We start from the raw sequence: 21,437 nt of genomic DNA, 5'->3' as shown, positions 1-21,437 counted from the left end.
TTACTTTTTGAGAGAACCAGTCTGGAGGGCGGCCAGGTTCTGCAAACGGCTTGATTGCTCTGCTAACTGATACCCTACGCAAAATGAGAAAACCATATTACACATGAAACAGGGAAAAAAGGGTGGTGGGGGGAGGTATGCTAAGAGTTCAAGCTTTGGAGTACAAAATTTAGAATGATAAACTGCCACCAGGAAGTATTCTGAAATATGTGACTACGAAAAATGACACAACCACTTAAAATTTATTTGGCGGGGGGCGGGAGGGACACCTGGGTGGCTCAGTTGGTTAAAACGCCTGCCTTTAGCGCAGGTCGTGATCCCAGTATCCTGGGATCAAGTCCTGCATTGCGCACCCCTTGCTTAGTGGGGAGCCTGCTTCTTCCCCCACCCCTCCCTGGCTTGTGTGCTTTCTCTCTCACAAATTAAAAAAAAAATTTCATTTAGAGGGAAAGTATCATTGCCAAATAGTTTTCCTAGGTGATATATTTCCTGAGTGAAGTGAAGGTATTAGAACCTTGTACACATTATCATTTGTGTGCATTTGGGCAAGTATTTTTATGTTGATTTTGGTCCTTTTGAAAGAGATGTCTTTTTAAAAACAATTTGTAATGGGCGCCTGGGTGGCTCAGTGGGTTAAAGCCTCTGCCTTCGGCTCAGGTCATGGTCTCAGGGTCATGGGATCGAGTCCCGCATCGGGCTCTCTGCTCAGTGGGGAGCCTGCTTCCTCCTCTCTCTGCCTGCCTCTCTGCCTACTTGTGATCTGTCTCTGTCAAAGAAATAAATAAAATTAAAAAAAAACAAACAAAAAAAAAAACCAATTTGTAATGTATTCCAGACTAAAAAGTTATCTTTTGATCCACTAATACAACTCCTAGGAATATATTATTAAAAAAATAATCTAACAAAGAAGCAAGTACCAAGAAGAAAGCACCATGTAGACTTGATCAAACAAACAGTTAAGTTTTTCCTAAATGCCTGCAGGGGATGTTTAACTTATGGCATTTCACCTCTATAAAATATTAAATAGGCCATAAAAATAATTATGAAATATATGTAGTAAAATGAAAATATATACCACGTAATATTAACTGAAAAAAAAAACGACACAACTTTCTACTATGATGCAATCATACAACCTTTTAAAAATTTGTAAAGACAAAAAACAAAAACAGGCAAAAATAAAAACAGGACTAGAACAGGATCAAGGAAGAGTGTAGGGCTTTAACTGTATCTATGTTTATTTCTTTAAAAAGATCCAAAGAAGGACAACTGGGTGGCTCAGTTGGTTGTGCATCCAACTTGATTTCATCTCAGGTCATGGTCTGAGGGATCTGAGATTAAGCCCTCCACTAAACTCAGAGCCTGCTTAAGATTCTCCTTCTCTCTCTGCTCCTCTCCCTGCTCATACATGCTCTCTAATAAATAAAATTTTAAAGTCTTGAAAAAGATCCAAAGAAAACATGACAAAATATTAAGATTTGTTAAATCTAGTCCGAGTACAGGGATTCTCTATATTATTCTCACACTTCTCTTGGTTGAAAGACTACATAACTTTATTTTTTTAATGTATTTTTAAAGACGCTACTGATTTATCTGAGAGAGAGAGAGAGCAAGCACACAGGAGCTATGGGAAGGAGTAGAGGGAGAGGGAGAAGCAGGCTCCTCGCTGAGCAGGGAGCCCGATGTGGGGCTCTATTCCAGGACTCCGAGAGCATGACCTGAGCCAAAGGCAGGCGCTTAACCAACTGAGCCACCCAGGTGCCCCGAAAAACTAGGTTAATTTTAAAAAGAAAAAAGTTTTTAATATCTGTGTTGAGATAATGGTATCACACAGCTCTTTTCCTTTATTTTTTTTTTAAAGATTTTATTTATTTATTTATCAGAGAGAGAGAGAGAGCACAAGCAGGCAGAGAGGCAGGCAGAGGCAGAGAGAGAAGCAGGTTCCCCACTGAGCAAGGAGCCCGATGCAGGATTCAATCCCACAACCCTGGGATCATGACCCGAGCTGAAGGCAGCAGCTTAACCAACTGAGCCACCCAGGCGCCCCAACTCTTTTCCCTTTAAAAGTTCAACAGTTCTATGGATAGCTATTAGCAAAAAATAAAGTTTGATCTATAATTTACACCTCAGACCAAGAAAAGCCCCAAATGAATCAATAATTTAAATATTTTTAAAAAATTTTACCATGAAAGTATTAGAAGAAATCAGATAATTATTTTATAATCTCAAACTAAGGTAAAACTTTCTAAATAGGTCAAAAAATCTAGGAACTGTTAAAAAAAATTAGGGCTACCTGGGTGGCTCAGTCATTAAGCATTTGCCTTTGGCTCAGGTCATGATCCCAGGGTTCTGGGATCAAGCCCCACACAGAGCTCCCTGTTCAGTGGAGAGCCCTCTCCATCTGCTGCTCCTTCTGCTTGTAAACACACACGTGCACGAGGCGCTCTCTTTCTCTCTCCCACTGTCAAATAAATAAATAAAGTCTTAAAAAAATAAAAAATTAATAAGCTACATTTTAAAAGTCTTAAGGGTCCTGGGATCGAGTCCCGCATTGGGATCTCTGCTCGGCAGGGAGCCTGCTTCCCTCTCTCTCTGCCTACTTGTGATCTCTCTCTGTCAAATAAACAAATAAAATCTAAAAAAATAAAAAAATAAAAAACATACAGATTCTGGGAAAAAAAAAGAGAAAGACTAATAAACAGAAAAATGGGAAAAAGCAGTTTACAAAAAAAGAAATACAAGTGGCTCTTTAACACACAAAGATATTCAACCTCACCCGTCACTAACATTAATGTAAATGCAAAACATGAGATTTCTCACTTTTTATAATACTGTCAAACATCAAAAATATCTAACAACTAGGACATAGAAAAAGGGGCATTCTGATACATTAGTGAAGGGAATATAGATCGAAAGAATCTCAGAGTAGACAATTTGAAATATTTATCAAACTCTATGAACACCTACATTCTTTGACCCAGTAATTCTGCTTTCACTTAATAAATAACTATGCAAGGTTATATCTGTATTAGCAAATGTCCATCAGTACAGTACCAGTTTGTTTTTTTTATTTTTTAAAGATTTTATTTATTAGAGAGAAAGAGAGCACAGCGCAAGCGAGTGCACAGCAAGGGGAACAGAAGAGGCGAAGGGAGTAGCAGGCTCTCCCAGAGTAGGGGAGCCTGATGCAGGCTGGATCCCAAGATTCTGGGATCATGACCAGAGCCAAAGGCAGATGCTTAACCAACTGAGCCTCCCAAGCACCCCGTGAGTACCAGTTTTAAAAAATAAATAAATAAAAAAGAATACCAGGGAACACCTGGGTGGCTCAGTTGGCTAAGCGTCTGCCTTTGGCTCAGGTTGTGATCCCAGGGTCCTGGGATCAAGTCCCGAAATGGGTTCCTTGCTCAGCAAGGAGCCTGACTCTCCCTTTGCCTGCTGCTTCCCCTTGCTCTACACACGTGCTCTCTCACTCTCTCTGACCAACAAAATCTAAAAAATAAAAAAAAATTTTTTTTTTAAAAAGAGTACCAGTTAAATAAATTATAGTTTATCTGTATCAATACCATGCAGCTGCCTTAAAAAAAGGAATGAGAGCTTCATATATTAAGTTAAATTAAAAAAGAGAAGCAGCAGCAAGATCAGTATGTATAGGGGTGCCTGGGTGGCTCAGCCGGTTAAGCCTCTGCCTTCGGCTCAGGTCATGATCTCAGGGTCCTGGGATCAAGCCCCACATCAGGCTCTCTGCTCAGCAGGAAGCCTGCTTCCCCCTCCCTCTCTCTGCCTCTCTGCTACTTGTGATCTCTCTCTCTGTCAAGTAAATAAATATCTTTAAAAAAAATAGTATGTATAGTATTAAACCATTTCTGTTTATAAAGTAGGGGGAGAAAGAAAACACTTGTTCATGTATATAAAATTAATACTGGAGAAACACAAGTAAATGAAACTCTAAGAAAATGCTAACACTGGGAGATGAGCTATAGTGACAGAAAACACTGTGTACCATTTTGAACCTTCTGACTTAGTACCTCCTCAGAAAAGAAAAACAATTTAAAATATCAGGGTGCCTGGGTGGCTCAGTGGGTTAAGTCTCTGCCTCCAGCTCAGGTCATGACCTCAGGGTCCTGGGATTGAGCCCGCATCGGGCTCTCTCTGCTCAGCAGGGAGCCTGCTTCCCCGCTTCTCTCTGCCTGCCTCTCTGCCTACCTGTGATTCGAATAAATAAATAAAATCTTTAAAAAAAAAAAAATCAAAGTTTTGGGGCACCTAGGTGGCTCGGTCGGTTAAGTACCCAACTCTTGATTTCAGTTCAGGTCATGATCTCAGGGTTGTGAGACTGAACCCTGTGGGGCTCCATGCTCAGCAGAGGAGTCTGCATGTCTCATTCCCTCTTCCTCTGCCCCTCCCCAACTCACTCACGCTCTAAAAATTTTTTTTTTTTAATTTTATTTATTTATTTGACAGAGAGAGACACGGCAAGAGAAGGAACACAAGCAGGGGGAGTGGGAGAGGGAGAAGCAGGCTTCCTGCCAAGCAAGGAGCCCAATGCTGGGCTCAATCACAGGACCCTGGGATCATGACCTAAGCTGAAGGCAGACGCCTAACAACTGAGCCACCCAGGCATCCCTCCAAATATATATTTTTTAAAATAAATAAAACTCCATTTTTACTTAAGTATTCTTACACTATTTTTAATCTGATTTATCAAATTAGTGTGATTTATTTTGTCTTGGGGTTTACCATTTAATTTGGTTCAAGAACAACTATTACCTAGGATACCCAGATTTCACCTTTAAAGTTATTTGAGGGACGCCTGGGTGGCTCAGTTGGTTAAGCAGCTGCCTTCGGCTCAGGTCATGATCCCAGCGTCCTGGGATCGAGTCCCACATCGGGCTCCTTGCTCATCAGGGAGCCTGCTTCTCCCTCTGCCTCTGCCTGCCATTCTGTCTGCCTGTGCTTGCTCTCTCTCCCTCTCTCTCTCTGACAAATAAATAAATAAAATCTTTAAAAAAAAAAATAAAAAATAAAGTTATTTGAGGGGTGCCTGGGTGGCTCAGATGGTTGAGCAGCTGCCTTCAGCTGGGGTCATAATCCTGGAGTCCTGGGATAGAGGCCCACATCAGGCTCCCTGCTAAGCCTGATTCTCCCTTTTCCCCCTACTCTGCTCATTCCCTGTCTCTCTCTCAAATGAATAAATAAAAGTCATGATCCCAGGGTCCTGGGATCGAGCCCCGCATCAGGTTCTCTGCTCAGCAGGGAGCCTGCTTCCTCCTCTCTCTCTCTGCCTACTTGTGATCTCTATGTGTCAGATAAATAAATAAAATCTTTAAAAAAAAGTTATTTGAAAAATATGTAACGCTGCAGAAATGCTAAATGTGACCCATAATGGAAGCCTTAGCAAACTCATTTGAACAATTAAAGTAGTAGAGATGTACCACATAGACACAAATTCAAAAATTAAGTAATTACAAGACTTAGGACAATTAAAAGGTGTCCTTAGGGGTGCCTGGCTTGCTCAATTGATAGAGCATACAACTCCTGATCTGGCTGTAGGGAGTTCAGGCCCCACGATGGGTGTAGATACTACTTAAAAAAAAAAAAAAAAAGAAAGAAAGAAAAGAAAAGAAAAAGGTTTCCTTAAATCTTGAGGAAAAACAGAAAATGTTAAAAATAAAAGAGGGGTAGGGGCACCTGGGTGGCTCAGTGGGTTAAAGCCTCTGCTGCCTTCACTCAGGTCATGATCTCAGGGTCCTGGGATCAAGCTCTGCATTGGGCTCTCTGCTCAGCGGGGAGCCTGCTTCCCTCCCCTTCTCTCTGCCTGCCTCTCTGCCTGCTTGTGATCTCTCTATCAAATAAATAAGTAAAATATGTAAAATAAATAAATAAAAAATAAAAGAGGGGTGCCTGGGTGGTGCAGTCAGCTTACATTGTGGTTTCAGCTCAGGTTTCAGGTGGTTTCATCCCAGGTTGTGATCTCAGGCCTGGTGAGATGGGAGCCCCATGTGGGGTTCCACTCAGCACACAGTAGTAGGCTTGAGGCTCTCTCTGCCCCTCCCTGCCCCTCCCCTTCCCAGTAGGGGCTTTCTTTCCTTCTCTCTAAAATAGATCTTGTCAATCAGACAAGGGCAATTATCATATGACCTCACTCATATATGGAATTTAAGAAGCAAAACTGGATCACAGGGAAAGACAGGAAAAAATAAAATTAAGATAAAATCAGAGAGGGAGACAAACCATAAGAAACTCTCAATCACAGGAAACAAACTAAGGTTACTGGAGAGAAGGGGGTGGGAGGGATAAGGTAACTAAGTGATGGACACTAAGGAGGGCTACTCATGTAATGAGCACTGGGTATTATATAAGACTGATGAATGGGGGCACCTCAGTGGCTGTCATTAAGCATCTGCCTTTGGTTCAGATCATGATCCCAGGGTCCTAGGACTGAGCCCCACATCGGGCTCCCTGTTTAGCGGGAAGCCTGCTTCTCCCTCTGCCTGCCTCTCCCCACTGCTAGTGCTCTCTCTCTCTCAAATAAATAAATAAAATCTTTAAAAAAAAAAAAAAAAAGGACTGATGAATCAATGACCTCTACCTCTGAAACCAATAACACATTATACATTAATTGAATTCAAATAAAAATTTTTAAAAACAAAGGAAGAAAAAATAAATCTTTTAAAATAAATATAGGGGTGCCTGGGTGGCTCAGTGGGTTAAAGCCTCTGCTTTCGGCTCAGGTCATGATCCCAGGGTCCTGGGATCAAGCCCCACATCGGGCTCTCTGCTCAGCAGGGAGCCTGCTTTCCTTCCTCTCTCTCTGCCTGCCTCTCTGCCTACTTGTGATCTCTGTCAAATAAATTTAAAAAAAAATTAAAAATTAAAAAAATAAAATAAAATAAATATAAAAAAGGGTATGCACTAGAGGTAAAAAGTTGGAAACCACAGTTCTACTTTATAGTCCTTAAAAAGAAATACTGAGGGGCACCTGGGTGGCTCAGTGGGTTAAAGCCTCTGCCTTCGACTCAGGTCATGATCTCAGGGTCCTGGGATCGAGCCCTGCATCAGGCTCTCTGCTCAGCGGGGAGCCTGCTTCCCCGCCCCCCTGCCTGCGTCTCTGCCTACTTGTGATCTCTATCAAATAAATAAATAAAATCTTTTAAAAAAAGAAAGAAAGAAAAGAAAAGAAATACTGAGTGCCAAGACAGTATCAATAGGGAGAGAACAGTGTTGTTAACAAATACTGGATAATTGGACATACCTATGTGCAAGAGACCTCTGCCTTACAACATATACAAAAATTAATTCAAAATGGGGTGACTGGCTGGCTCGGTCGGTAGAGCATGCAGTCCTAGATCTCAGGATCCTGAGTTCTAGCCCCAACTTGAGAGTTGAACCTACTTTAAAAAACAAACAAAAAAAACCCCCTGAAAATGGATCACAGACCTAAATGTGTAGAGCTAAATCTATAAAGGTTTGACAAAAAAACACAGAAATAGGGACACCTCGGGGCTCAGTGGGTTAAAGCCTCTGCCTTTCGCTCAGGTCATGATCCCAGGATTCTGGGATCGAGCCCTGCACCAGGCTCTCTGCTCAGCGGGGAGCCTGCTTCCTCCTCTCTCTCTCTGCCTGCCTCTCTGCCTACTTGTGATCTCTGTCTGTCAAATAAATAAATAAAATCTTAAAAAAAAAAAAAAAACACAGAAAGAGTTTCTTAGCTATGACACCAAAAGCATAAGCAACACAAGAAAAAATAAATTGGACATATCAAGACTGAAAACTTTGTGTTGTAAGTGATACCAATCAAGAAAGTAAAAGGACAGCACACAAAATAGGAGAAATATTTGCAAATTATCTGACAAGCAATTTGTGTCCAGAACACACAAAGAATGCTTAAAACTCAGTAATAGTAATAATATAAAGAATCCAGAGGATTGGGGCACCTGGGGGGGCTCATGGGTTAAGCGTTTACCTTCCACTCAAGTCATATTCCTGGGGTCCAGGATCGCTGCTCTGCAGGGTATCAGCTTCTCCCTCTGCCTCTTCCCCTTCCCCCCATTTAAGGCACTCTCTGTCTCTCTCTCTCTCTAATAAATAAATAAAATCTAAAAAAAAAAAAAAAAAAAAAAAAAAATAGAATCCAAAGGATGAGAGCATTTTTCTGAAGAGATATAAATGACCAATAAGCATATGAAAATATGCTCAACATTAGTCATCAGAGAAATGCAAATCAAAACCACAAAGAGATACCATTTCATACTCACTAGCAAGACACACACTAAGTGTTGTTAGGCATACGAAGAAATTGGGGCCTTCATTCATTGCTTGTGGGAATGTAAAAAACATGAGGCTGTTTTAAAAAATAGTTCAGGGGCACCCGTGTGGCTCAGTCATTAAGCATCTTGCTTCGGCTCAGGTCATGATCCAGGATCCTGGGATCCTGTCAGGCTCCTTGCTCAGCAAGAAGCCTGCTTCTCCCTCTCCCCTTGTTTGTATTCCCTCTCTCACTGTCTCTGCCAAATAAATAAAATCTTAAAATAAAATAAAATTAAAATTAAAAAAAAAAATAGTTCAGCTGGAGGCGCCTGGGTGGCAGTTAATTGAGCCTCTGACTCTGGATTTTGGCTCAGGTCTTGATCTCAGGATCCTGGACTCAAGCCCTGAGCTGGGCTGCATGCTCAGAAGGAAGTCTGCTTAAGGAGACTTATCCCTCTATCAAAAAAAAAGAAAAAAGAAAAAAAAAGGAGTCCCTCTAACCCTCTGTTTGTGTGCTCTCACTTTCTCTCTAAAATAAATAAATATTTTTTTAAAAATGAAGGAAATAGTTCAGATGGTCCTCGAATTACAGAATTCCATTTGTATGAAATTTCCAAAAATAGCCAAGCTACAGAGACAGAAAGGAGACTGAGTATCTGAGGGTGGGATTGGGGGTGAATGCTGGGGAGGTGGAGATTGTACAGTGACAACTAAGGAAGGGGTAAGAGATTTCTTTTAGAAGTAATGAAAATATTCTAAAATTAGACTGTGATAATGGTCACACAACTCTGTGAATATACTAAATTATGTGTATATACTAGGTTAATTTTATTTAATTTGAATTAAATCTCAATAATGCTGTCAAAAAAGAAATATTGCTTAAACGCTAGTATGATTAACCACCAGTGAAATAAAAAAAAAATACCCAAAGTTTCTAAGACCCAAGAAAGCAGCTATCTTAGAAATCTTACCAGTTTTGATCTCCACTCCTCATGACTGAAGAGGCTAAACAGAGCTTCTCTCGGATGGACCATGGCTCTGTAGGGCCAGTACTCAGCAGCTTGTGTTCTACAAGGAGAAAAGTCTTAGAGAACAACCACTGAGGCACTAGTTCTAAGGCCCAAAGGAAGGACTAAAAGCCTAATGCAAAACATCCCACCTTGTAGGAACAAAGTGAGTTACTACACACAATCTTGATTTTCACCTATGTCCTAAAAATCATCACTTTTCATTCCCTGCAAATTGCGCTGAGTATCTGTCAAAACATTCTACTTCTTCAAATGACATGGCTACTTTGTTTTATTGTAAAAAGGCAGGGGAGAATGCCAGCGTAAGAATAAGAATGCCAGTTCTCCCGAAAGGCCCAGTTTTAAGACTACTTGATTCCAATTTGAACGCCAGGGCTTCTTTCCCAGGATTCCCAGCAGCCGTTCCCCTCCCCCATCCCGCGCTTCCTGCCCTGCCTCCTTCTTAGCATAAACTTGTTTACTTCTCTCCGTACTTCAACCTCCCTCTAGCTGTCAGGCCTAAAATACACTCTCAGCTCAGTGTGCGAAACAGGAAAATGGCTCAGATCCACATAACGCAATTTCCCTACCGGCCGAAAAAGCTAAGAGTTAAAGTACCCAATTTCTCTGGGAGATAGACCACGGGCCTCACAAACGCTGGCCAGAAACGAACGGCTGAGAGCCGGTTACTCCCTATGGCTCACAGCATCTCTTCGTCTGCACACCCAAGTCTCCTGAGCCCCTTTATCTCGCATTCCGCAGAGTTCCCAAACACACAAGGATTCGCTGAGCTGCTTCTCTCAAATCTCCGCAGCCTCCCTGAGACACAACACCCTACACTTCTTCTGGGCCTCTAATCGTTAGTCTTCACGATACGGCCAAGCGCAGGTCTCTCAAGACCCTGAACTCTTGGGCAATCATTGCTCCTAATCCCCAAACGTGAGACAGAAATCTGGTACCTAGCCTCTGGTCTAAAAGGCCTTCCACGCAAAAACAGCGGACATACTTACTACCCGTTCCTGTCGCCATCTTGGCCCTGAAGTCTCCAGCCCCCTCAGGGAACACGGTCTGGTACGGCCGATGCCCGAGAACTCTGGGAAAGAGAGTCTGGGAGTTTGTTCGCGATGCCTCCTGGGAAACGTAGTCCCATCCCCCGGATGAACAAGCCTAAACCAGGCTTCTTGAGTGCTCTTGGGAAGCAATGTGCTAAAGAGGATGGCGCTGAAGCCTCAGAATATCCTTTAGGTTTCTTAGAAAGAAGCTCCTAGGGTGCAAAGAAAAGTGTTAAGCGCGAAGAACTGTAGGCGGCCCAAGTCCAAACGCCGTCAGTTGGTAACCCGGACCCACATTAGAAAGCAAAGGTCAAGCCAGAGCAAACGGTCTACCAGGCTCATCCGCCCCCTTTCCTTGCGCGGATTGGCAGCTGCAGGCTTCGCTGTCTGATTGGCCGAACGAACGCAGCGCGTAATTTAAAACATTGTATCAGTAACAAAGGTGCGCCTCGTGGGTGGAGTTGTGCTCTCAGACGGCGAAAGTCCAGGTTCGGCAGCAGGGTGTGTTAGCCGGTACCAGAGGAGGAGCGAGTGTCGCGTCTTCGGTGAGTTTAGGGCTGTGCCAGAGCCCAGCTGTGGTACCAGTTCTTGCCCTCGAGGGATAGGCTTTTAGAAACCGAAGCTGCCGCCACCCCCTCCCCTCTTTTTTAATACCTCTGTCCTCCCTTGAGGCCTAGAGTGAGGTTGGAGAAGGAGCCTAAGGCAAATATACCTTCTCCTCTACACCGGTGAGCGAGGCACCCTAGTTAGTGTATGGCCTTCTGCTTTTGGAAAAGCGAGATATGTTCATTGTTTTTGGCGGTCGGAAATGCCAGAACAGGATTACGTGATTAACTCCTTCTCTTGCCCCCTATCCCTCTCTCTACTGGCATTTGAAGGAATAAGGGAGTAGGAATTAAGGCAGCGAGAGGAAGGTGTCCTGGGGCAAGGAAATTGTTTCTTAGAATTTGCAGCCCCTTCTGTCCCTTAAGGTTCCCCTCCCGACCCACTCTTGTCTCTTTGTAGACCTAAGCTGCCCCTGCTGTCATGTCGCAAGGGATCCTTTCTCCGCCAGCCGGCTTGCTGTCAGATGAGGAGGTTGTAGTCTCCCCCATGTTTGAGTCCACAGCTGCAGATTTAGGGCCTGTGGTACGCAAGGACCTGATATCAGACTGCTCTGTCATCTCCACCTCCCTGGAGGATAAGCAGCAGGTAAAGGAGTTGGACAGTGGCTTGTCGGCAGAAAGTGATAGCCTCAGTCTACCAGTTGTTGTTAACAGAATTAGTATGAGGTCAAAGACAGCAATCCCAAGGGTCTGGGAGATCAATTCAAAATTAGGAGCAGGACAAGTAAAAAATGTAAATTTGTGTGTCCATAAGAGCTATTATTTGCATTCCATTAATGAAAGATACTCACGTGCATACTCAGTCCTATGAGGGAAGGCTAATAGTTCTCTTCTTCACCGTGAGGCCTAGATGTGTTAAATAATTTGCCCAATACCATATTGCCATTTAGTATGTTTTTAATATCAAATGTAACTTCCATTTATGGAGTCTTTATGCCAAACTGGGGTTTCTCAGCTGCAACATTATTAACATTTGGGACCAGATAATTCTGTTTTATGGGGCTGTCTTGTACCTTAAGATGTCTAGCAGCATACCTGGCCTCTACCCACTAGATGTCACTAGCTCCTTCCCACTGTGACAACCAAGAAACTTCCCCTGACGTAGCTAAATGTCCCTTGGCAGGGAAATAGTGCTGGTTGAGCACAACTCTACTAGGATGTCTCCTCTTTTATAGAGAAGATTTCATGAGAGCAGGAGCCTTGGTAATATCCCTGACTGTGGACTACCAGAACATTAGAGTTCCCAGGCCATAGTAGGTAGATCTCTAAACATCTGTTGAATGAATGAAGTGGGTTCTATTATTAACCCAGTTCTATAGATATGGAAACAGAGGCGGGAATCTAAAGAACTTGTTCAAGATGTTATACTTCTAAATGATGGAATTGGAACTCAAATTTAGGTTCGTCTGCCTCCAAGGTGCATTACTACTATGTTTTGCTGTAATACCACAGTCTGATTTGCCTACCAGTTAACCAGTTCTAATTCAGAAAGTCAGTGTGGCAGGCCATGTTTCCAGGATACTGAAGACAGTGAAGGGTGATAAAACAGTGAAAAAACCCATGTGGGTTGGAATGAATATGGAGCTATAGAGTAGCTCTCTGTACAGACATTTGAGGTGAAATGGAGGTAGTGTTAGCAGACTCTCTGGAAATAAGCTATGTTTGCCCATCTGCTTGGAAGTAACTGCTGATTCTGCCCTGGAATTCTGCCACAGGTTCCATCTGAGGATAGTACAGAAAAGGTGAAAGTATACCTGAGAGTTAGGCCCTTGTTACCTTCAGAGTTGGAACGACAGGAAGATCAGGTGAGTGTCTGAGGCGGGAGGATTTAAGATAAAATGATGCAATACGGTAAAGTTTCCCGGGATTGTTTCCTTCTGTGATTTTTTTCTTTTTACCCCTTCTCAGGATTGTGTCCGTATTGAGAATGTGGAGACCCTTGTTCTACAGGCACCCAAGGATTCCTTTGCCCAGAAGAGTAATGAGAGGGGAATTGGACAAGCTGCCCATAGATTTACCTTTTCCCAGGTATGGAGCTACTACTTTATGAACAAGAACCAACATATTAGGAGCAACTTTATTCTCTCTTTAGAGGGGAAGCTTTTCAATTGACCGTGAGTTCCATTACATGTCTATAATTTTGGGGACTCGTGTGCGAGTCAGTGCATCACATACTTTATGTGCATTAATTCCCAACATTTCCCATTATTATTATCATTCTTGTCCCTATTTTCCTGATAAGGATACTATGACTCAGTGAAGGTTATGTTGCTGAATCGGTAGTGTTAGGCCTTGCATCTGGAATTATCCATCTCCAAAGCCCACACCTGTGATTACTATGTTGCTCTAAGGCCCGCACAATGGCCTTGGAGACTACTGAAGATCAGAGGCAAAGACCAGGGTACGATCCCTCCATTCCTGATAGTACCTGAAAATATTTGTTGATTTGGATGAAAGAGGCACTGGCAGAGAGCGGTTTAGTTTTCAGTGTTTGGAGAGCATCTGGCAGCACTGCAGGAAGAGGTTGCTTGAGTAGTCTCCAGAGCCAATCACCCAGGAAGGGACATATCTGCTGGCTCTGTACAGGAGGCAAGTGGGAGATGAGGAATGGGCCTCTGAGAAATTGTGTCTGTCTCTAGATCTTTGGGCCAGAAGTGGGACAGGCATCCTTCTTCAACCTGACCGTGAAGGAGATGGTAAAGGATGTACTCAAAGGGCAGAACTGGCTCATTTATACATACGGAGTCACCAACTCAGGGAAAACCCACACAATTCAAGGTGAGTGAGTGGTAGGCCTCACAGAATTACTGATTGGCCTGTAATGATGCTTTTTGTTTTGTTTTGTTTTTGTTTTGTTTTTTGTTAAAAAATTAAGATTTTTTAATTTATTCGTTTGAGAGATAAAGATAGGGAGAGTGCATGAGCAGGGGGGAGGAGAAGAGGGAGAAGCAGGGAGCTCGACATAGGACTTGATCCCAGGATACTATGGGATCATGCCCTGAGCTGAAGGTCAGAGGGCAGACACTTAACCAACTGAGCCGTACAGATGCCCATAATGATGTTTTTGAATTTGGGAAGAACACTCAGCTATCCATCTTTCACCGTGTTTCCAGGTACCATCAAAGATGGAGGGATCCTACCCCGGTCATTGGCTCTGATCTTCAATAGCCTCCAAGGTCAACTTCATCCAACACCTGATCTGAAGCCTGTATTCTTCAATGAGGTAATCTGGCTAGACAGCAAGCAGATCCGACAGGAGGAAATGAAGAAACTCGCCCTGCTAAGTGGAGGCCTCCAAGAGGTGAAGTGCTAGGTTTACAGAGGTGGGGATAAGAGGACAAATCTGTGGAAAGCTGTGTGCTTATTTTCTCCCTGGGCCCCTCCAGGAGGAGCTGTCCACCTCCTTGAAGAGGAGTGTCTACATTGAAGGTCGGCTGGGGACCAGCACCAGCTTTGACAGCGGCATCGCTGGTCTCTCCTCCAGTCACATGACCAGCAGTAGCCAGCTGGATGGTATGTACCATGACTGGACTTTGTACCAAGTAACAGTAGAAACCCACTCCCTTGCTCCCAGCAGCTGCCAGATGTATAGACCAAAGGTTTCAACCTAAGCTGCTCCTTCTAAGGCCCCCACAGGCCGAAGGGGAATGGACTACTCTAGAGTTGATGCCGTGTACATGGGCTTCTTCCCCAGAAACGAGTCACCGATGGGCACAGTCAGACACTGCCCCTGTGAGTGTCCCTGCTGATATTCGCTTCTCCATCTGGATCTCCTTCTTTGAGATCTACAATGAACTGCTTTATGACCTGTTAGAACCACCTACCCAGCAGCGTAAGAGGCAGACTCTGCGGCTATGTGAAGACCAGAACGGCAATCCTTATGTGAAAGGTATGGGAAGTTGGGGAGGCTGACAACCCTGAAACGGGACTTGGCAGAAACCTGGACAAGTTAGGTGCTCCCATCTTTTGTGTGCCTTTCTCTTTGCCTCAGATCTCAACTGGATTCATGTTCAGGATGCTGAGGAGGCCTGGAAACTGCTCAAAGTGGGTCGTAAAAACCAGAGCTTTGCCAGCACCCATCTGAACCAGAACTCTAGCCGCAGGTGATGGGCTGTGGGAGTCAACTTACCATAAGTTCTAGGAAACAATAGTCCTCCGCCTAGTCACGGAAGATACACAGTAACTTTTCATTTTATTCTTGATTTCCAGTCACAGCATCTTCTCGATACGGATCCTGCACCTTCAGGGGGAAGGGGATATCATCCCCAAGATCAGCGAGTAAGTTTTTCCCTTTAGAAATGTGGGCTGATGGGGCGCATGGGTTGTTCAGTGGATTAAAGCTTCTGCCTTCGGCTCTGGTCATGATCCCAGGGTCCTGGGATCGAGCCCCACATCCGGTTCTCTGCTCAGCAGGGAGCCTGCTTCCCCGCCCCCCCGCCTGCCTCTCTGCCTACTTGTGATCTCTGTCAAATAAATAAATAAAATCTTAAAAAAAAAAAAAAAAGTTTAGAAATGTGCGCTGCTTGGTCATAAATGGTACGGAGGCAGGGGTTAAGGGAAGTCCTCAGAGTTATTACTTTTATTAGAGCCTTGCTCTGCTTTCTTGGGTACAGAGATCCTTGGTAGGTCCTCCCCTCCTGAGAACTATGTGAAGGGCTGGAAAGCTCATAACATGTGGGGTCCTTATGTCAGATCCTGTCCACCATTCAAGGTTGTCACTCTGTGATCTGGCTGGCTCAGAGCGCTGCAAAGATCAGAAAAGTGGTGAGCGGCTAAAGGAAGCAGGAAACATTAATACTTCTCTGCACACCTTGGGCCGTTGTATTGCTGCCCTGCGCCAAAACCAGCAGAATCGGTGAGCTGACTGTAAACTGTGGGCTGGGATGGTCTGGGGCACTGCAGCTTGCTAAGAGACCTCCTGGTCATTACTGGAGATGGTGCAGGGATACTCCAAGGGCTGGAATTCTTTTCACAGCTGTCCTCTGATCCTTTGCTAGGTCAAAACAGAACCTGGTTCCCTTCCGTGACAGCAAGTTGACTCGAGTATTCCAAGGCTTCTTCACAGGTCGAGGCCGCTCCTGCATGATTGTCAATGTGAATCCCTCTGCATCTACCTATGATGAGACCCTTCATGTGGCCAAGTTCTCAGCCATTGCCAGCCAGGTAAGAAGCTGTAGGTGCAATGGTTGTGCTCACTTTGGGCTGGTACCTTTATTTAAGGAATCTGCTAGGGACTAGTTATGAATTCACTTGATTTCCCACCCGCTCCATCCCTAGCTCGTGTACGCTCCACCTGTGCAATTGGGATTCCCATCGCTACAGGCATTCATCAAGGAACAGAGTCTACAGGCATCTCCCAGCTTAGAGATGGGAGCTAAGGCAGATCCAGGCCTTGATGATGACACTGAAAATGACCCTGACATCTCCATGTATGGCAAGGAGGTGAGAATGCAAGAAAGCTCTGGGTAGCAGCTTGATGGCTACATATTTTCCACGCTGCCTTCTAGGTGGGCCTTTACCTTTGTGGGGCATGGACATCTGATCACTTGTGAACTGTGTGTCCCTCCAGGAGCTCCTACAGGTGGTGGAAGCCATGAAAGCACTGCTTTGTAAAGAACGGCAGGAAAAGTTGCAGCTGGAGATGCAGCTCCGTGATGAAATTTGCAATGAGATGGTGGAACAGATGCAACAACGGGAGCAGTGGTGCAGGTATCAGCTGAGTGACTGCTCTTGGTCTGTCAACTACACCAGATAGAGGGTGGGAATAGGGACTAGGATAGAGTTGTACCTTAAACTCTGTTCTCCAAACTTACTCCTCAGAATCTTCACTCCCTTTTCTTCTCTTTTTAAAAAGAAAAACTGATTATTGGGGCATGTGGGTGACTCAGTTGGTTAAGCTTGACTCTTGATTTTTGGCTCAGGTCATGATCTCAGGGCCATGAGATGGAGCCCCCGCCCCCATTGGGCTCTGCACTGGGTGTGCACCCAGCTTTAGGCACTCTTTTTCCCTCTTCCACTGCCCCTCCCCCCAACTTGCTCTCACTCTTTTTTCTTTTTTAAGATTGTATTTATTTATTTGACAGAGATCACAAGTAGGCAAAGAGGCAGGCAAAGAGAGAGGGGGAAGCAGGCTCCCCGCTGAATAGAGAGCCCGATGTGGGGCTCAATCCCAGGACCCCGAGATCATGACCTGAGCCAAAGGCAGAGACTTTAACCCACTGAGCCACCCAGGCACCCCTCGCTCTCACTCTCTTAAAAGAAGACTTATTATGGAGTATAACTGACACCAATATTAGTTTCACACGTACAACCTAAGGATTTGACAATTCCATACATTTTTCAATGTTAACCACAGTAAGTGTAGTCATCATCTATCAGCCATACATTATTACAATGTTACTGACTATACTCCTAATGCTGTACTTTTCATCTCTGTGACTTATTTATTATACAATTGGAAGTTTTTACCTTTTAATTCCTTTTACTGATTTCACCCATTCCTCCCACCCCCTACCCCTGGCAACCACCAGTTTAGTCTGTTCTCGGTATTTAAGCCTATTAAAAAAAAAGTCTTTGTTTTTTAGATTCCACATAAAAGTGAAATCATATGGTATTTTGTCTTTCTCTGATTTATTTCACTTAACATAATTTCTCAGTCCAAAAAAAAAAAAATTTTAGTCCATCCATGTCATTGCAAAAGGGAAAGATTTCATTCTTTATGGCTGAGTAGCATTCCATCGTTTGTGTTGCATGTGTGTGTATATGTACCCCATCTTCTTGTCCTGCTCCATTTTCGACCTGGGCCGGTCCATCCCTCCTTAGGCAACCTGGTGGTCCCCCGCTCCCGGGAAGTCACCATATTGATGCCGAACTTAGTGCTGACACCAGCATAGTGCATTACAGCCCAGAACTCCTGGGCTCAAGCGATCCTCCTGCCTCAGCCTCCCGAGTAGCTGGGACTACAGGCACATGCCACCACGCCCATACCCCATCTTCTTTATACATTTTTCTCCTCTGACAGTGAACATTTGGACATCCAGAAGGAACTATTAGAGGAAATGTATGAAGAGAAACTAAAGATCCTCAAGGAGTCACTTACAAGTTTTTACCAAGAAGAGCTTCAGGTGAGTTGCCCTGAAAGCAGCCTCAACTGGCCATTGATTCCCATCACTAGCTTGTCTGATATAAATAGATTTTATAAACTCGGTAGGGGAGGAATATGTAACTCAGTTTTTTCCTAGTCTTCTTGTACTGTATAGGTGTCAGTCTATGAATTAAGGGTTGGTTGACCTTGAAATGATTTAAGTGTTAACAGGCTTTTTTTTTTTTAATTTTAAGATTTTATTTATTTATTTGAGAGAGAGAGCAAGCATGAGCAGGGTGGGAGGGGCAGAGGGAGGAGAAGCAGACTCCCTGCTGAGTGCGGAGCCAGAACCCAGAAGATCACTACCTGAGCCGAAGTCAGACTGAAGTCAGGTACTTAGTCGGCTAAGCCACCCAGGTACCCTGCTAATGGGCTTTTCAAGCATAACAATCAGGGAAGATTTTGTTCACCGTTCAGTCATCTGTTCCTGCAGGATTTGCCTGACTCTGGATAGAACTGTGCTCTCTGCTTCCCTCTTAGGACCGGGATGAGAAAATTGAAGAGCTAGAAGCTCTTTTGCAGGAAGCCAGACAGCAGCCAATAGCTCAACAGTCAGGGTCTGAACTTTCCCTTCGGCGGTCACAAAGGTTGGCAGCTTCTGCCTCCAATCAGCAGCTCCATGAGGTTAAAGCTAAACTGGAACAGTGCAGAGCAGAGCTAAACTCCACCACTGAAGGTAAGGAAGGAGAGAGGGCACAAAGCATAGGAGTGGTTCAGAGAAGAACTGTTCTTGAAACTTGGGCCTTCAAATTCCCAACTCCAAGATAATTTTCTCAACTCTGAGCTACATCCCCTGACCTTTCACTCTAGGATGTACATGACCTCCCTTTTTATATTTGCTGCAAATATAAAAGCTACTGTTTTTTTTTTTTTTTAAGATTTTATTTATTTATTTGACAGAGATCACAAGTAGGCAGAGAGAGAGAGAGAGAGAGAGGATGTGGGGCTCGATCCCAGGACTCTGGGATCATGACCTGAGCCAAAGGCAGAGGCTTTAACCCACAGAGCCACCCAGGCGCCCCCTAAAAGCTACTGTTAATTCAGTTAAGAGGTAAGTCCAAGGCTAGAAAGCCTACATGTTGAAGTTTTCTTGTTTCCTTCCCTCAGAACTACAGAAGTATCAGAAAATGTTAGAACCACCACCCTCAGCCAAGCCCTTTATCATTGATGTGGACAAGAAATTAGAGGAGGGCCAAAAGGTAATTTACACCTTTCTCTGTTACCAAGGATCTTACCTAAGGCAGCTTCCAGCCCTCTATCTGCGGTTCATGTGAGGACCAGGATTATTATTTTTTGTGCACAGTCCTGCAGAGTGGTTACTTCATTTAGCTGACTAGCCTAATTTTACTTCTCTTCAAGTGGCTATTTAATTCCTTCAGCTCATTATCTTGGTTGATCTTGGCCACAATGTGGTTCCTACTCTTATTTTTTTCAGAATATAAGGCTGCTGCGGACAGAGCTTCAGAAACTTGGTGAATCTCTCCAGTCAGCAGAAAGAGCCTGTTGCCACAGCACTGGGGCAGGAAAACTTCGTCAAGCCTTGACCACTTGTGATGACATCTTAATCAAACAGGTCAGGGCACCTTATATATATCTCCTTCTCTCCCATCAGCCCACTCTAAAACATATGTGAGAAAGAAGAATGAGAAGCAGAAGAGAAATGCAGAAGTTTGGGGGCTAGTCTTAAAGGAATAAAATTATTTATTAAGTACAAGGTTACTAATCTAAGTAATTTATAGGCATTTTCTGTTATAACAAACCTATGGAAGTAGATCATATTTCATCCAAAATGTATAGATTTTAAGGGGCATCTGGCTGGCTCAGTCAGTAAACTTTTATCTTGGGGTCATGAGTTCAAGCCCCACATTGGGCATGGAGCCTACTTAAAAAAATAAAACTCTGTATTTAAAAAACCAAAAAAGCCGAAATGCATAGATTTTATGAAAGTGTTATTTTACATACCACTAAGACAAAACACCAACAATTAAGCTATGACAATCATCATCAGTAAATGCACCCTGATTTCAGAGTGCAAAAAAAACTTAGACTAAGCACAGCTGCTTTTTTTTTTTTTTTTTTTTTTTAAAGTTTATTTATTTTTGGTAATCTGTGCACCCAGCGTGGGGATCAAACTCATGACCTGAGACCAAGAGTCATATGCTCTACTGACTGAGCCAGCCAGGTGCCCCTAAACACAGCTCTTAATACATAGGCACTAGGGCTCTTGGAGGTTAAATAAACTTATTCAAGCTCATGCCACATATTATAAAATGTCCTTCTATTCAATGCTATTTGTTTGGGTTTTAAAGAAAACACTCCCTATTCAATGATAAGCTCTTATTTTAAAGAATTAATCTTTGTAAAAACAGTGGTTAGTAACTAGGTAGTGGATGGCACGTGTTACCTTGCACTTTAGTTTCTCTAATACACCAGACCAAAATGTTTATTTAATTTTATTCATCTTCCTTAGGATCAGACCCTGGCTGAGCTCCAGAACAACATGATGCTAGTAAAACTGGACCTTCGGAAGAAGGCAGCATGCATCGCAGAGCAGTATCATACTGTTCTAAAACTCCAAGGCCAGGCTTCTACCAAAAAGCGCCTTGGTGCCAACCAGGAAAACCAGCAACCAAACCAACAGCCCCCAGGGAAGAAACCATTTCTTCGAAATTTACTTCCCAGAACACCCACCTGCCAAAGCTCAACAGACTGTAGTCCTTATGCCCGGATCCTGCGCTCACGGCGCTCACCTTTACTCAAATCTGGGCCTTTTGGCAAAAAATACTAAGGCTGTGGGAAAGGAGAGAGCAGTCATTGCCCTGAGGCAGGTCACTGCTTGAGAAACAGGTCTCTTAAAAAGCTTTACCAATACCTGGAACTGTATCCAGAATGCAATATACATACACTAGTTATTTTCCTCCCTTTTGTAATATAATCAAATATGTAATCTCATGCTTTTTTACTTATATGGTTTCTATGCACACACAAAGTTATATTAAATAAACATACTGTTCACATTTTTTGTGGGTTTCTTTCACATTTTTTGTTTGAATTCCAAATTTAACAAATTCATTAAAATGGGACTTTTAAAACAGGGAAAAAATTGAAAATTAAACATCATTTGGGCCCCTTGGAACCTTGAACAGGAATGGCAGTAGAGATATGTAACTAGTGGACAGCTAAGCTAAGAAAAGCCTTGTAAGAAATGAATTCAAGGGACATTAGATACTCTAATGTCCTTAATATAAAGTTATACTAAATATATATATATGTACAAATATATATAAAATATAGATACCTTAATATAAAATGAAGTGTCGTTCCTGAAGAGGTGACTGGCTAACAAACTTGTTCTGGAAATAATGAAGGCTGGGCCCTG

The 21,437-nt window shown here is 43.4% G+C and overlaps 2 protein-coding genes across 7 annotated transcripts in view; one reads left to right on the top strand and one right to left on the bottom strand.

Annotated features, from left to right (window-relative positions):
- LOC111140827 (bromodomain containing 8) overlaps positions 1-10,410 on the bottom strand; it is a 35,567-nt gene extending 25,157 nt beyond the window's left edge. For all 6 annotated transcript variants that reach the window (XM_022493021.1, XM_022493022.1, XM_022493020.1 and 3 more), the window contains exons 1-3: positions 10,268-10,410; positions 9,222-9,318; positions 5-74 (exon numbers count right to left, since the gene is read on the bottom strand). In XM_022493021.1, the coding sequence (XP_022348729.1) occupies positions 5-74; positions 9,222-9,318; positions 10,268-10,286 (186 nt within the window). In that variant the 5' untranslated portion in view covers positions 10,287-10,410. The remainder of the gene's footprint in view (positions 1-4; positions 75-9,221; positions 9,319-10,267) is intronic.
- Positions 10,411-10,785: 375 nt separating this feature from the next.
- Positions 10,786-21,075, top strand: LOC111140923 (kinesin family member 20A). The gene is made up of 19 exons (XM_022493186.1): positions 10,786-10,854; positions 11,315-11,500; positions 12,630-12,719; positions 12,823-12,942; positions 13,554-13,692; positions 14,028-14,215; positions 14,301-14,427; positions 14,609-14,803; positions 14,906-15,017; positions 15,124-15,192; positions 15,626-15,769; positions 15,912-16,077; positions 16,192-16,356; positions 16,484-16,623; positions 17,936-18,038; positions 18,539-18,734; positions 19,166-19,257; positions 19,494-19,631; positions 20,529-21,075. The coding sequence occupies exons 2-19, from the start codon at positions 11,336-11,338 to the stop codon at positions 20,844-20,846; spliced, it is 2,667 nt and encodes an 888-aa protein (XP_022348894.1). The 5' UTR covers positions 10,786-10,854; positions 11,315-11,335; the 3' UTR covers positions 20,847-21,075.
- Positions 21,076-21,437: the final 362 nt, after the last annotated feature.

This window comes from Enhydra lutris, unplaced genomic scaffold (assembly GCF_002288905.1).
Source record: "Enhydra lutris kenyoni isolate GAN:26980312 unplaced genomic scaffold, ASM228890v2 scaffoldscaffold5, whole genome shotgun sequence".
Lineage (NCBI taxonomy): Eukaryota > Metazoa > Chordata > Mammalia > Carnivora > Mustelidae > Enhydra > Enhydra lutris.
Note: the sequence above shows the minus strand (reverse complement) of the source record. Positions and strands in the feature narration are given on the sequence as shown.

What these genes read in the sequence shown, in the direction of transcription:
- LOC111140923 (XM_022493186.1), top strand. Translation starts at nt 11,336, where the DNA reads ATGTCGCAAGGGATCCTTTCTCCGCCAGCCGGCTTGCTGTCAGATGAG. An exon ending in TCTCCATGTATGGCAAGGAG is followed by an intron (nt 16,357 to 16,483) that starts GTGAGAATGCAA and finishes GTGTCCCTCCAG; the next exon opens with GAGCTCCTACAGGTGGTGGA. An exon ending in ATGACATCTTAATCAAACAG is followed by an intron (nt 19,632 to 20,528) that starts GTCAGGGCACCT and finishes CATCTTCCTTAG; the next exon opens with GATCAGACCCTGGCTGAGCT.